We start from the raw sequence: 11,395 nt of genomic DNA on the forward strand, positions 1-11,395 counted from the left end.
GCCAAGGATTTTAGTTTGACTTTCTACCTTCACATTTTGGTTCTGTCTCTCTCTCTGTGTGTGTGTGTGTGTGTGTGTGTGTGTGTGTGTGTGTGTGTGTGTGTGGGGCGGCTGCAGAGGTTACTGCTGATAGAGAATCCAGAGTCGTACGTCATCCAGAAGACAGACCACAGGTCAGAAGCCATCATCATGGACAAGGCCACACTATCCTGGACTAAACCACTCCACCCCCACAACACAGAGGACAGGGACGACCTGGATCACAAAAGCAGACACACTGAAGTGATGCCCACCCTGAGAAGTGTCTCCTTCACCCTCAACAAGGTGACAGTGCTGACTGTGTAGTTGTTACCGGTGTGAAGCTGTGAATGAGTGTGGATCAGAAAGGGTTAAACCTTGCTGGAGTTGTTGCAGGAGTCGGAGAATGATCTGAATCATTGGACAGTGACGTGTGCAGCTCTTTCTGATGTGGTTCTGTCCTGTTCACAGAGCAGAGTCCAGTCAAACCCTGGACTCTGAGGCCAGGAGGCTTCATGCCTCACAGCTGCTGCCATTCACCTGACTGTGATCATAAAATAATGTTTATCATAACAATATTGATAATGATTATGGCATTTTACATCAAGCATGCGTGAACTGTCATTTAGATCAGCAGTTTTCAAAGTGTGTGGTGGGCCTCCCCTGGGGGGCGCCATCGACCTTCAGAGGAGGCACAGCATGAGAAAAGTAGACTAGTAAACTAGACCAGAAGACTGTAAACATCTGGGTAGCTAAACTCATCTCCACATGTGGCTGCATGGATCATTTTTAGGTCCTACAGTGAGAGGAGTAGTATGATCTAGGTTTCTTTCTACATCAACCTCCTGCAGGGCTCCGTCTTACACCCATCTTTACTAGTTTCACACCAACACAGTTTCATTTTTCCCATCCAGCATAAATAGAAAATACTCTTGCACTGTGATCTGAAGTCCATGTCGCAGTATTTCAGCACTGGCGAGCGCACAGAGCGTGCACTCTCTGCCTGTTACGCACAAGCAGAGTCAGCTGAAGATGCACTTCAGATGTTTGGATCAGTTAGAATACAGCCTCAGAAGGTCACACACAATGTTAAGACACATCCATGACATGTCTCTGCAGAGAAGTGTTCCCTCAGCTGTCCTCATGTTCTCTGAGGGGGGGTCACTTTCCCACACTTTGAAAACCCCTGGTTTTGATAACTCTGTTACAAAGGATGTATTGCAAATGAATGTGGAAAGTCCAGATGTGACACTCTGATGAGATCTGGTCTTCTCTGACAGCTCTCTCCACCAGTCAACCTTCATCTGAAAATACTCTGTAACCCAGAGATGAGGGCGTTCCACTGGACACAGATGTTAGCAGCTGGTTAACATCATGCTCCTGAGGTGTTAATGATGATGTGTATCTCTGGTGCAGGGCAAACTGCTGGGTGTGTGTGGGAATGTTGGCAGTGGGAAGACGTCGCTGATCTGCAGTCTGTTAGAACAGGTGAGTTACCTGAGTCTACATCATGTTCACCTGTGAACACAGATGGACTCACAGAGGATCTCAGCAGGTACAGACGTGATGTTGTCTTGTGTATCAGATGCACCTGCATCAGGGATCAGTCTCAGTTAACGGATCGATCGCCTACACCTCCCAGCAGGCCTGGGTCTTCTGTGGGACTGTGCAGGACAACATAGTGATGGGGGAACCTTTGGACCGCTCCAGGTAAGAAATAAAGTGTCCCCCTGATGTAAAGGAGGAGTGGATGTGCAGTGACGTGTGTTGCTGCTCTGCAGGTACGACAGAGTCCTGAGCAGCTGTAACCTGGAGGCCGACCTCCGCGTCCTGCCTCACAAGGATCAGACCGTGGTGAGAAACTCAACCTGACACCTGACTGTCTCTTTGTTTCATGTTAGTGGCTGTCCAGGTGACACACCTGGAAAAACCTGCAATAAAATATCATTTAGGTGTAGGAGTAATATCCCGCTGAAACTACAGATGAACATGACTGACAAGAACATCAGCAAATATTCACATCTGACAACAGACAAGGTTTAGTCTTTGTGTCTCCAGACTCTCAGCTGCTGTAGAATCAGCCTGAGGTGTGAAGGTGACAGATGCAGTGTGTAACTCTGTGTGTTCAGTTAGGAGAACAGGGGGTGAGCCTGTCGGGGGGGCAGAAACAAAGGATCAGTCTGGCCAGAGCTGTCTACTCCAACAAAGACATCTACCTGCTGGACGACCCGCTATCAGCTGTGGACGCCCATGCAGGGAAACACATCTTTGAGGAGTGCATAAAGAAAGATCTGCAGGGGAAGTCCATCATACTGGTCACCCACCAGCTGCAGGTAGGTTCATACTGGTCACCCAGCAGCTGCAGGTAGGTTCATACTGGTCACCCAGCAGCTGCAGGTAGGTTCATACTGGTCACCCAGCAGCTGCAGGTAGGTTCATACTGGTCACCCACCAGCTGCAGGTAGGTTCATACTGGTCACCCAGCAGCTGCAAGTAGGTTCATACTGGTCACCCAGCAGCTGCAAGTAGGTTCATACTGGTCACCCAGCAGCTGCAGGTAGGTTCATACTGGTCACCCAGCAGCTGCACAGTAGCAGGTTGCTCTCTGCAGCCTGATCTCATTTTAAAGGCCTTTGAAAGACTTGAACGTCATATGTTTCATGTGCACAGGTCTTAACCCTTGTGTTGTCTTCACCTTCTGTATACTCCCCTTGTCCTCAGGGTCAAAAATGACCCGCCTTCACTAAACCCCTAAAATAAAGCAGCTTAATTTAATTTTAAACACCAAATCTATTTGCATGTAGAAACAACCTGTCATGCATCACAAACTGTGTGAATATATTTTCTCTCTTCACAGTGCAGGAAGACCACTCATTTTTATTACAACACAGCTGTGATAATCGTTTTCTTTACTAAAGGAGGGATTCATTATTAATATTATTTCTTAAGGTACTGCAGAGCTGGTAAACAAGAGATAGTACTTGTTTAGCCTAAGAAAGTGGCAGAAATCTGCAGGAAGTAGTTTTGAATGCATTTCACTGAAGGCGCTCCCAGTAACATTGTACAATTAGGAATTAAACAACAAAATATATATCCCAATATTGTAACCATTGCTCCCACCCACACAGTGTGTAAACACAACAAACAATAGATAACAATGAAATATACAAAACCAAAATGTGAACAACATAAATGAATCAACTAATTAGCACATGCAGGGCGGTATGCAGCTGTTTGGCTTTGCAGATATATTTCTCTCACGTGCAGCAGGCAGTGTGTGTTTTACAGGCCAGGCAGAACTGACCTCTCCTCCTCTTGCCCCAGCTGGGGCAGAGGCAGGGGCAGCTGAGCAGGGTTAGAGAGAAGTCGGGGGTATTGTCACCTGCAGCACCTTCACAGCCTGCGAGTGTGGAGATGATAGTAAACAAAGCTTTCAAGAAATATTTATTTTGTGTCTGAGTCATGTACGAGCTCGTGAAGAGGCGACGCTGCAAGTTCTCCTGTCTGAGATCAGGCAGCAGTCTGTGTGTGTGTGTGTGTGTGTGTGTGTGTGTGTGTGTGTGTGTGTGTGTGTGTCTGTGTCATTTAGATATTTGAGTTTTCTCTGCTGTTGACCCGAGGACAACACAGGGGTTAAATATGTTTCTTGCTGTAGACAGTAACATTGGTCATAACCTTTGTTGTTTTGAATCTCATTGACCCGACTGACAGACACAAAATGACTTCAAGAGACAAGAGAGTGGTTTGGAGTTGTGAGTCCACCTGATGGTCTCAACCTGGCTCAGTATGAATCTGATCTTCTGTCTCTGTGTCTTTGTGTCCTTCAGTACATGGAGTTCTGTGATGAGGTCCTGGTCCTGAAGGACGGCTCGGTCCTGGAAACAGGAAGTCACCTGGACCTGATGAAGGTGGAGGGACACTACGCTGAGCTCATCACCAAACACCTGAAGGAGCAAACCACAGTAAGATCCAGACCGTCACAGCTGCTGCAGAACCATGTGTTCAGTCAGGGTGTGATCCAGCTGAAGGGGGGGTGTGGTTTGTTTCCGTGACGATCCAGCTGAAGGGGGGGTGTGGTTTGTTTCCGTGACGATCCAGCTGAAGGGGGGGTGTGGTTTGTTTCCGTGACGATCCAGCTGAAGGGGGGGGTGCGGTTTGTTTCCGTGACGATCCAGCTGCAGAGGGGGGTGTGGTCTGTTGTGGTGTGAAGACACAGAACATGTCTCAGGGTCTCAGTCGTTGTGCTGCTTCCTGTTTCCAGCCTCAAGAAGAAGAAGAAGACAAGAAAAAGAAGGAGGTGGAGCTGAACGGTCACATGGACCGAGGCATCGTCAATCCAGGTACATGAGACATGGGGACAGCTCTTCGTCTCCTTCTTCCTCTCCGTCTTCCTCTTCTTCTCCCTCTTCCTCTTTTTCTCCCTCTTCCTCCTTCTCTTCCTATTGTTCTCCCTCTTCCTCTTCTTCTCATTCTTCCTCTTCCTTTCTGTCCTCCATTGATTTGACATCCAGATTCTCCTTGGAGATGAGACTTAGCTGTTTACCTGTAGTCTTCAGTTGTAGGTGGTTACTCTCAGGTGTTTAGCTCCGCCCTCTGTTGATGATGCGTTTTTCTCTCTGGACCTCACAGCATTGGACATGACAGATGAAAACACAGACGCACCTTCACCTGACTGCAAAGGTAAGTTCACGTCTGCCACTCACTGACCGAGGACATCTGTTAGCATTTCTCTGATGACCACAGTTGTTACACGACCCCCCCCCCCCCCCCCCCCCCCTAAGAGATCATTAACATGTGTGTTCTCTGCGAAGCCGCTGATCAGCTGATCGATCAGGAGAACAGCACACGAGGTTTGGTCACATGGAGAACGTTCCACCAGTACAACAAGGCAGCAGGAGGTCAGCACACACACACTGACACGCCAAATGAAAACAGGAAGTGATGTCAGCCAGCACCTTCAAAATAAAAGCATTACACTTATTTTTAACTTCCTGCAGGATTCTGCGTGAGCTTCTTCATCCTCCTCATCTTCATCGTCCTCATCACTAATGCAGCTTTGAGCTACTGGTGGCTCAGCTACTGGCTCTCCCAGGGTCACGGGGTCAGACACACACACACACACAAACACATTAAATCCAGTTTCAAAATGAAAGAATTGAAACTTCAAAAAACTTTAATAACAGATATTTTTCATCTGAGAATTAGTAAACAAACAATTACTTGTTAAGCTGATCAGATTAATCAATAATCGCAGTACTGATCATTTCAGGGAGTGTGGTGTCTGTGAGGCTGTTTTATTGTGAAGATGTAAAGTTGTTGTGTCGTTCCTCAGACCGCCAACGTGACAGCATCGGAGCAAGGCAACGTCTCAGTGAACAGCGACCTTCTGTTCTACCAGCTGATGTTCGCTCTGATCATCGTCCTCCTGCTGAGCGTCTGCACGCTCAAATGTCTCTGCTTCATCAAGATCACGTCCCACGCCGCCACCACGCTGCACAACGGCCTGCTGAGGAAGGTGAGACTGGCCACTGAGACACCGTCCTCTGGTCTGTGTACCAGGTGTTGTTGTTGTGCGACTGTAGTTGTGATCAGGTAATCGGTCGGCGTCTCCCTCAGGTCCTGGACAGCCCGATGAGGTTCTTTGAGTGGAATCCGATGGGACGCATCCTCAGCTGTTTCTCCAGGTACCAGGACGAGGTGGATTCTTTAGTCCCTCACCACCTGAACGCTCTGCTTGTCTTCTGTCTGATCGCCGTCTGCGCCTGCGTCGTCACCTCCGTCATCTTCCCCATCATGCTGCTGCCGCTAGTCCTCCTCATCACGCTCTTCGCTCTGCTCCTGAGGTGAGTCCTCCACTGAGCTGATATAATCTACCACTGCTGACCTCACCTACAGGTGTTTTACCTGAAAACTCACCTTTGTTCAGTCTGAACATCTGTCTGAACATCTGTCTGAACATCTGTCTGAACATGTGTCTGAACATGTCTCTGAACATCTGTCTGAACATGTCTCTGAACATGTCTCTGAACATCTGTCTGAACATCTGTCTGAACATCTGTCAATGTGTCTGAACATGTCTCTGAACATCTGTCTGAACATGTCTCTGAACATCTGTCTGAACATGTGTCTGAACATGTGTCTGAACATGTCTCTGAACATCTGTTTGAACATGTCTCTGAACATGTCTCTGAACATCTGTCTGAACATGTCTCTGAACATCTGTTTGAACATGACTCTGAACATCTGTCTGAACATGTGTCTGAACATGTTTCTGAACATCTGTCTGAACATGTCTCTGAACATCTGTTTGAACATGACTCTGAACATCTGTCTGAACATCTGTCTGAACATGTCTCTGAACATCTGTCTGAACATGTCTCTGAACATGTCTCTGAACATCTGTCTGAACATGTCTCTGAACATCTGTTTGAACATGACTCTGAACATCTGTCTGAACATCTGTCTGAACATGTCTCTGAACATCTGTCTGAACATGTCTCTGAACATGTCTCTGAACATCTGTCTGAACATGTCTCTGAACATCTGTTTGAACATGACTCTGAACATCTGTCTGAACATCTGTCTGAACATGTCTCTGAACATCTGTCTGAACATGTGTCTGAACATGTCTCTGAACATCTGTCTGAACATGTCTCTGAACATCTGTCTGAACATGACTCTGAACATCTGTCTGAACATGTCTCTGAACATCTGTCTGAACATGTCTCTGAACATGTGTCTGAACATGTCTCTGAACATGTGTCTGAACATGTCTCTGAACATCTGTCTGAACATGTCTCTGAACATCTGTCTGAACATGTGTCTGAACATGTCTCTGAACATCTGTCTGAACATGTCTCTGAACATCTGTTTGAACATGACTCTGCACATCTGTCTGAACATCTGTCTGAACATGTCTCTGAACATGACTCTGAACATGTCTCTGAACATCTGTCTGAACATGTCTCTGAACATCTGTTTGAACATGACTCTGCACATCTGTCTGAACATCTGTCTGAACATCTGTCTGAACATGTCTCTGAACATGACTCTGAACATGTCTCTGAACATGACTCTGAACATCTGTCTGAACATGTCTCTGAACATCTGTCTGAACATGTCTCTGAACATCTGTTTGAACATGACTCTGAACATCTGTCTGAACATCTGTCTGAACATGTCTCTGAACATCTGTCTGAACATGACTCTGAACATGACTCTGAACATCTGTCTGAACATCTGTCTGAACATGTCTCTGAACATCTGTCTGAACATGACTCTGAACATGACTCTGAACATCTGTCTGAACATCTGTCTGAACATGTCTCTGAACATTTGTCTGAACATCTGTCTGAACATCTGCAGGATGTTCCTGAGAAACATCTGTGAGTTAAAGAAGATGGAGAACATCAGTCGTTCTCCCTGCATCTCTCTGTGCTCCTCCATCGCTCAGGGCCTCAGCACCATCCAGGCCTACAACAAGACATGGCAGTACACACAACTGTAAGAACATCTGCTTCAGCATCTGTGTGAATGTCTGTCTACATCTGTCTGAATATCTGAGATCTGCTTTAACATCTGCCTGACCTCATTAGTAAACTCAGGCTCTCATCTCCTGCTGAACAAGACATCCTCAGTTTAATGCTGGCGCCCACTGTCAGTCAGCAATCGCACATTGCCCACACACACTCATATTGAGCACCAGGTTCAGCGCCTGGCCCCAAGGACACTTCAACTTCCTGGAGAAGCTGGGGATCAAACCACGACCTTCTAGTTAGTGGAAGAAGATCAGTCTTTTACATTAAGATGTTTTTATCCAAACAATCATGTGTCTACTGAAACCTGAAAACAACGTTAATGTGGACTAAACTTTTCTGTGGTGAACCGACCATGCCCACGTTGACCACCCCCACACTGACCACGCCCACAATGTCCCCTCCCATACTGTCCCCGCTCACTGCTGCCTCAGGTTACATCACCTCCCTGAATGATTCAGTTTAGTTGCACCAGCTGTTTTGTTCAGAAGCCAGATGTTTCTGAGCTAATTGTCTTTGTCAGTTGGACATTGTGTTCACTGACAGTCCAGAGATACAACTGTGTGTGTGTGTGTGTGTGTGTGTGTGTGTGTGTTGCAGGTTTCAGAGACTCTCTGACATCAACGCCAACCACTTCCTGCTCTTTAACTACGCCATGCGTTGGCTGTGTTTCCTGGTCGACTCTCTGTGCGCTGTCATGGCGCTGCCGGTTGCTCTGCTTGTCATCTTCAGCTCCAATGATATCCGCAGCCCCCCCATGAAAGCCCTCGCCCTGTGCTTCATTGTCCAGGTAAAACTGTCATCCAGGTGAAACATACTCAAAGGAAGAAATAAAAAGGACAGTCGTCCATCAGACTGTGGATATGAAGTAATTCATGTACATAACTGCACCAGTCTTTGACCTCTGACATGTGACGTCCCACTCTGGAAATTGAATATAATATAAATAATATTCAGATATAAAGACGAACTGAATCTGATCCAGCTAATGGTCTGTGATCCATATAAAGTACTGTGTGTGTGTGTGTGTGTGTGTGTGTGTGTGTGTGTGTGTGTATTGTGGTTCCAGCTGACCAGTAACTGTCAGTATATGATCCAGTCCCTGATGGAGGTGGAGGCCCGGTTCATCTCTGTGGAGCGGCTGCTCGAGTACATCACGGTCAGTTAGGAGGGGGGAGGGGTCATCACTGTCTGGGAGCTGGATCCTGCTGGTCTGGTCTGGTCTGGTCTCACATTAGTCACAGTCAGTGTTGGTTGTGATTCAGGGTTGTGAGTCAGAGGGCTCTGGGCCGGTGGGCCAGGTGAACCAGGTCTCAGAGGACTGGCCTCGGTGTGGAGCCATCACCTTCCAGGACTATCAGATGAGGTACAGCCAAAACTCACCTGTCGTCCTCAACGGGCTGCAGCTCCACGTCAGCGGCGGGGAGAAGCTGGGCATCGTGGGAAAGACCGGGTCTGGTAAGAGCATGTGACCCATGTCCCAGAAGAAACTGTAAAGCTGGTTATAGCTTGTATAATCAGGTGTAGTCAGGTGTTGACCTCCTGCTGTGATGATGAGGTGCTGCAGACGTAACGGGTCCTTGTGGTCCAGGTAAGTCGTCTCTAGCGGCGGCTCTGTTCCGACTGGTGGAACCAGCTGCAGGAAGGATCCTAATCGACGGAGTGGACATCACGTCCATCAGTCTGTCTGACCTCCGCAGAAAACTGTCCATCATCCCCCAGGACCCTGTGCTGTTCACCGGGACTGTCAGGTAACCTCACCTGGTCCTAAGACCCTCATTGTCACGTTGTCAGAGACAGGTGTTTGAGTGTTTGCTGGTCTGCAGGTACAACCTGGACCCGTTCAGTGTCCACAGTGATGAAGAGGTGTGGGCAGCTCTGGAGAAGACCTACATGAAGGACACAGTACGTCTGTCTGTCCCTGTCCCACCTGTAGCTGGTTCAGGAGTCTATGACGACTGATCAGCTGTTTGTCTCTCTGTGATCAGGTCTCAGGTCTGGATGGGAAACTTCAGGCCGAGCTGACGCAGGACGAAGGGACGGTCTCTGCGGGACAGAGACAGCTGATGTGTCTGAGCCGAGCTCTGCTCCGAAACTCCAAGGTCTGTTTACATGTCTGTCTGTTTACCTGTCTGTTTACCTGTCTGTTTACCTGTCTGTTTACCTGTCTGTCCCTCAGATTATCCTGTTGGACGAGGCCTCGGCGTCTGTTGATGCAGAGACGGACTCTCTGATCCAAATCACCATCAGAGACTCCTTCCAGCACTGCACCACACTGACCATCGCTCACCGCATCCACACAATCCTGCAGGTGGACCGGGTCCTGGTCCTCGACCACGGACAGGTAACTGCAAGTCCAGTTCAGTGTGACCGGGTCTCTGTAGAACTGACTCTGGTCGTCATTCAGACCTGAGACCACGACCAGGAGATTAATGGAACCAGGTCTGACTCTGGATCCCGATCCTCCTGCTCTGATGTTCAGGGTCAACATGGATTTGTAACAGACTGTGATGTTCCAGCTTCCTGTGTGACCTCTGTGTGACCTCTGTGTGACCTCTGTGTGTCATCGTCCTGCAGGTCATAGAGTTCGATCATCCAGACGTGTTGAAACAAAGACCAGACTCGCTGTTCTCCTCCCTGCTGACTGCTGCTAACACTGTGATGTCCTGAAGTCTTCAAACACACCGCAGCGTGATGCCCAGAACAAACTGATTAGCTGCAGTTTTCAATCTTTGGTTCAATTTTACAAATTATTATTTTAATTTAAAACATTTGAAATAAATTGTATTTGTTGTTTTCAGTGTTTCATTTATAATAAAAGACGATCAGCTGTTGTTTGTGTTTACATTACTGATGTGTGTTGTTGTGTTGTTCATGCCACAGACTGAGATCTGCTGAGTCCAGAGGCATGTACTGTGAAGAAAGTTCAACATACCCGGGATAACTTTAAATTATCCAGCTTAACTGGACCTAACATTGACCGCCCTGATAACCGGTACTACGAAGCTGGTTATCACCTGGCTCAGTTAACCCTGGGTTTACCTGTCCAGGTACGAGCGCGTTCATGTGAAAGAGGCGGAGTTGAATGAGTTCTTAATAAGATATGAGAAGAAACGCTGATACTTCCCGGTGAGTTCCGCTATAGCAACGTCCAAAAGTGATATTCAGCAAGGTGAAATATAAACAATATGATCACGATTGGAATAAAAAAATATTATTTCCATGTCTAAATGTAATTTCTATAAAAGTCAGAGAAGATATATTGTAAACAAGTGCATGTTGTCATCATGTTGGAATATCTTTTCTCTTTGCCTGACGATGAACAAACTTATGAACGTGATGCAGAGAAAACATTTAATGTCCGACTTTCTGCTGCAGAGAGGAGAGAAATTAAAGAGAGGAGTAGTTGATGTCTGATGACTTAGTCTAAAATGTTCATTTATAATCATGGAAATGATTAACAGTGTGAGACTAATTGTGCTAATCAAAGACATCAGAGGTTTAGTTTTTATTCCAGTCGTGGTCAGAGTCTGCTCATGTTCTGAGCTCAGTGATGAAGAGGAGAGTAAAAGCTTCATCACTGTCAGGAATCCTGTCGGATTAAAGAATATCTGTTCAATTAAAAGTAAGCTATAATAGATATATATTTATTTAGCGTGATAAACCCTTTTTTTTTTAGAGGCTTTCTTTTAAAACCGGAGTGGACACATGGAAAGACTGATTTATATTTTATATCCACTGCTCATTATTTTTGATCACTTTATTGTAAACTGTTTTGTCCCTCTCAGGATCCTGTAGCAATGATGTTTTCATTGGTCAGTAGTTCTAATCCTGTAAGTTAA

General features: G+C 46.7%; 1 protein-coding gene across 1 annotated transcript in view; it reads left to right on the plus strand.

Moving 5' to 3' along the window:
- The window catches only part of LOC130170289 (ATP-binding cassette sub-family C member 12-like), a 13,763-nt gene extending 3,406 nt beyond the window's left edge, over positions 1–10,357 (plus strand). Inside the window, exons 7-27 of the mRNA XM_056377516.1 lie at positions 118–324; positions 1,435–1,506; positions 1,604–1,728; positions 1,800–1,872; positions 2,148–2,351; positions 3,846–3,980; positions 4,280–4,358; positions 4,648–4,698; positions 4,830–4,916; positions 5,016–5,119; positions 5,351–5,533; positions 5,635–5,861; positions 7,384–7,521; positions 8,154–8,343; positions 8,623–8,712; positions 8,819–9,011; positions 9,145–9,304; positions 9,380–9,458; positions 9,542–9,655; positions 9,733–9,897; positions 10,131–10,357. Coding sequence (XP_056233491.1) covers positions 118–324; positions 1,435–1,506; positions 1,604–1,728; positions 1,800–1,872; positions 2,148–2,351; positions 3,846–3,980; positions 4,280–4,358; positions 4,648–4,698; positions 4,830–4,916; positions 5,016–5,119; positions 5,351–5,533; positions 5,635–5,861; positions 7,384–7,521; positions 8,154–8,343; positions 8,623–8,712; positions 8,819–9,011; positions 9,145–9,304; positions 9,380–9,458; positions 9,542–9,655; positions 9,733–9,897; positions 10,131–10,223 — 2,769 coding nt within the window. The 3' untranslated portion in view covers positions 10,224–10,357. The remainder of the gene's footprint in view (positions 1–117; positions 325–1,434; positions 1,507–1,603; positions 1,729–1,799; positions 1,873–2,147; positions 2,352–3,845; positions 3,981–4,279; positions 4,359–4,647; positions 4,699–4,829; positions 4,917–5,015; positions 5,120–5,350; positions 5,534–5,634; positions 5,862–7,383; positions 7,522–8,153; positions 8,344–8,622; positions 8,713–8,818; positions 9,012–9,144; positions 9,305–9,379; positions 9,459–9,541; positions 9,656–9,732; positions 9,898–10,130) is intronic.
- Positions 10,358–11,395: the final 1,038 nt, after the last annotated feature.

Source organism: Seriola aureovittata, chromosome 1 (assembly GCF_021018895.1).
Source record: "Seriola aureovittata isolate HTS-2021-v1 ecotype China chromosome 1, ASM2101889v1, whole genome shotgun sequence".
NCBI lineage: Eukaryota > Metazoa > Chordata > Actinopteri > Carangiformes > Carangidae > Seriola > Seriola aureovittata.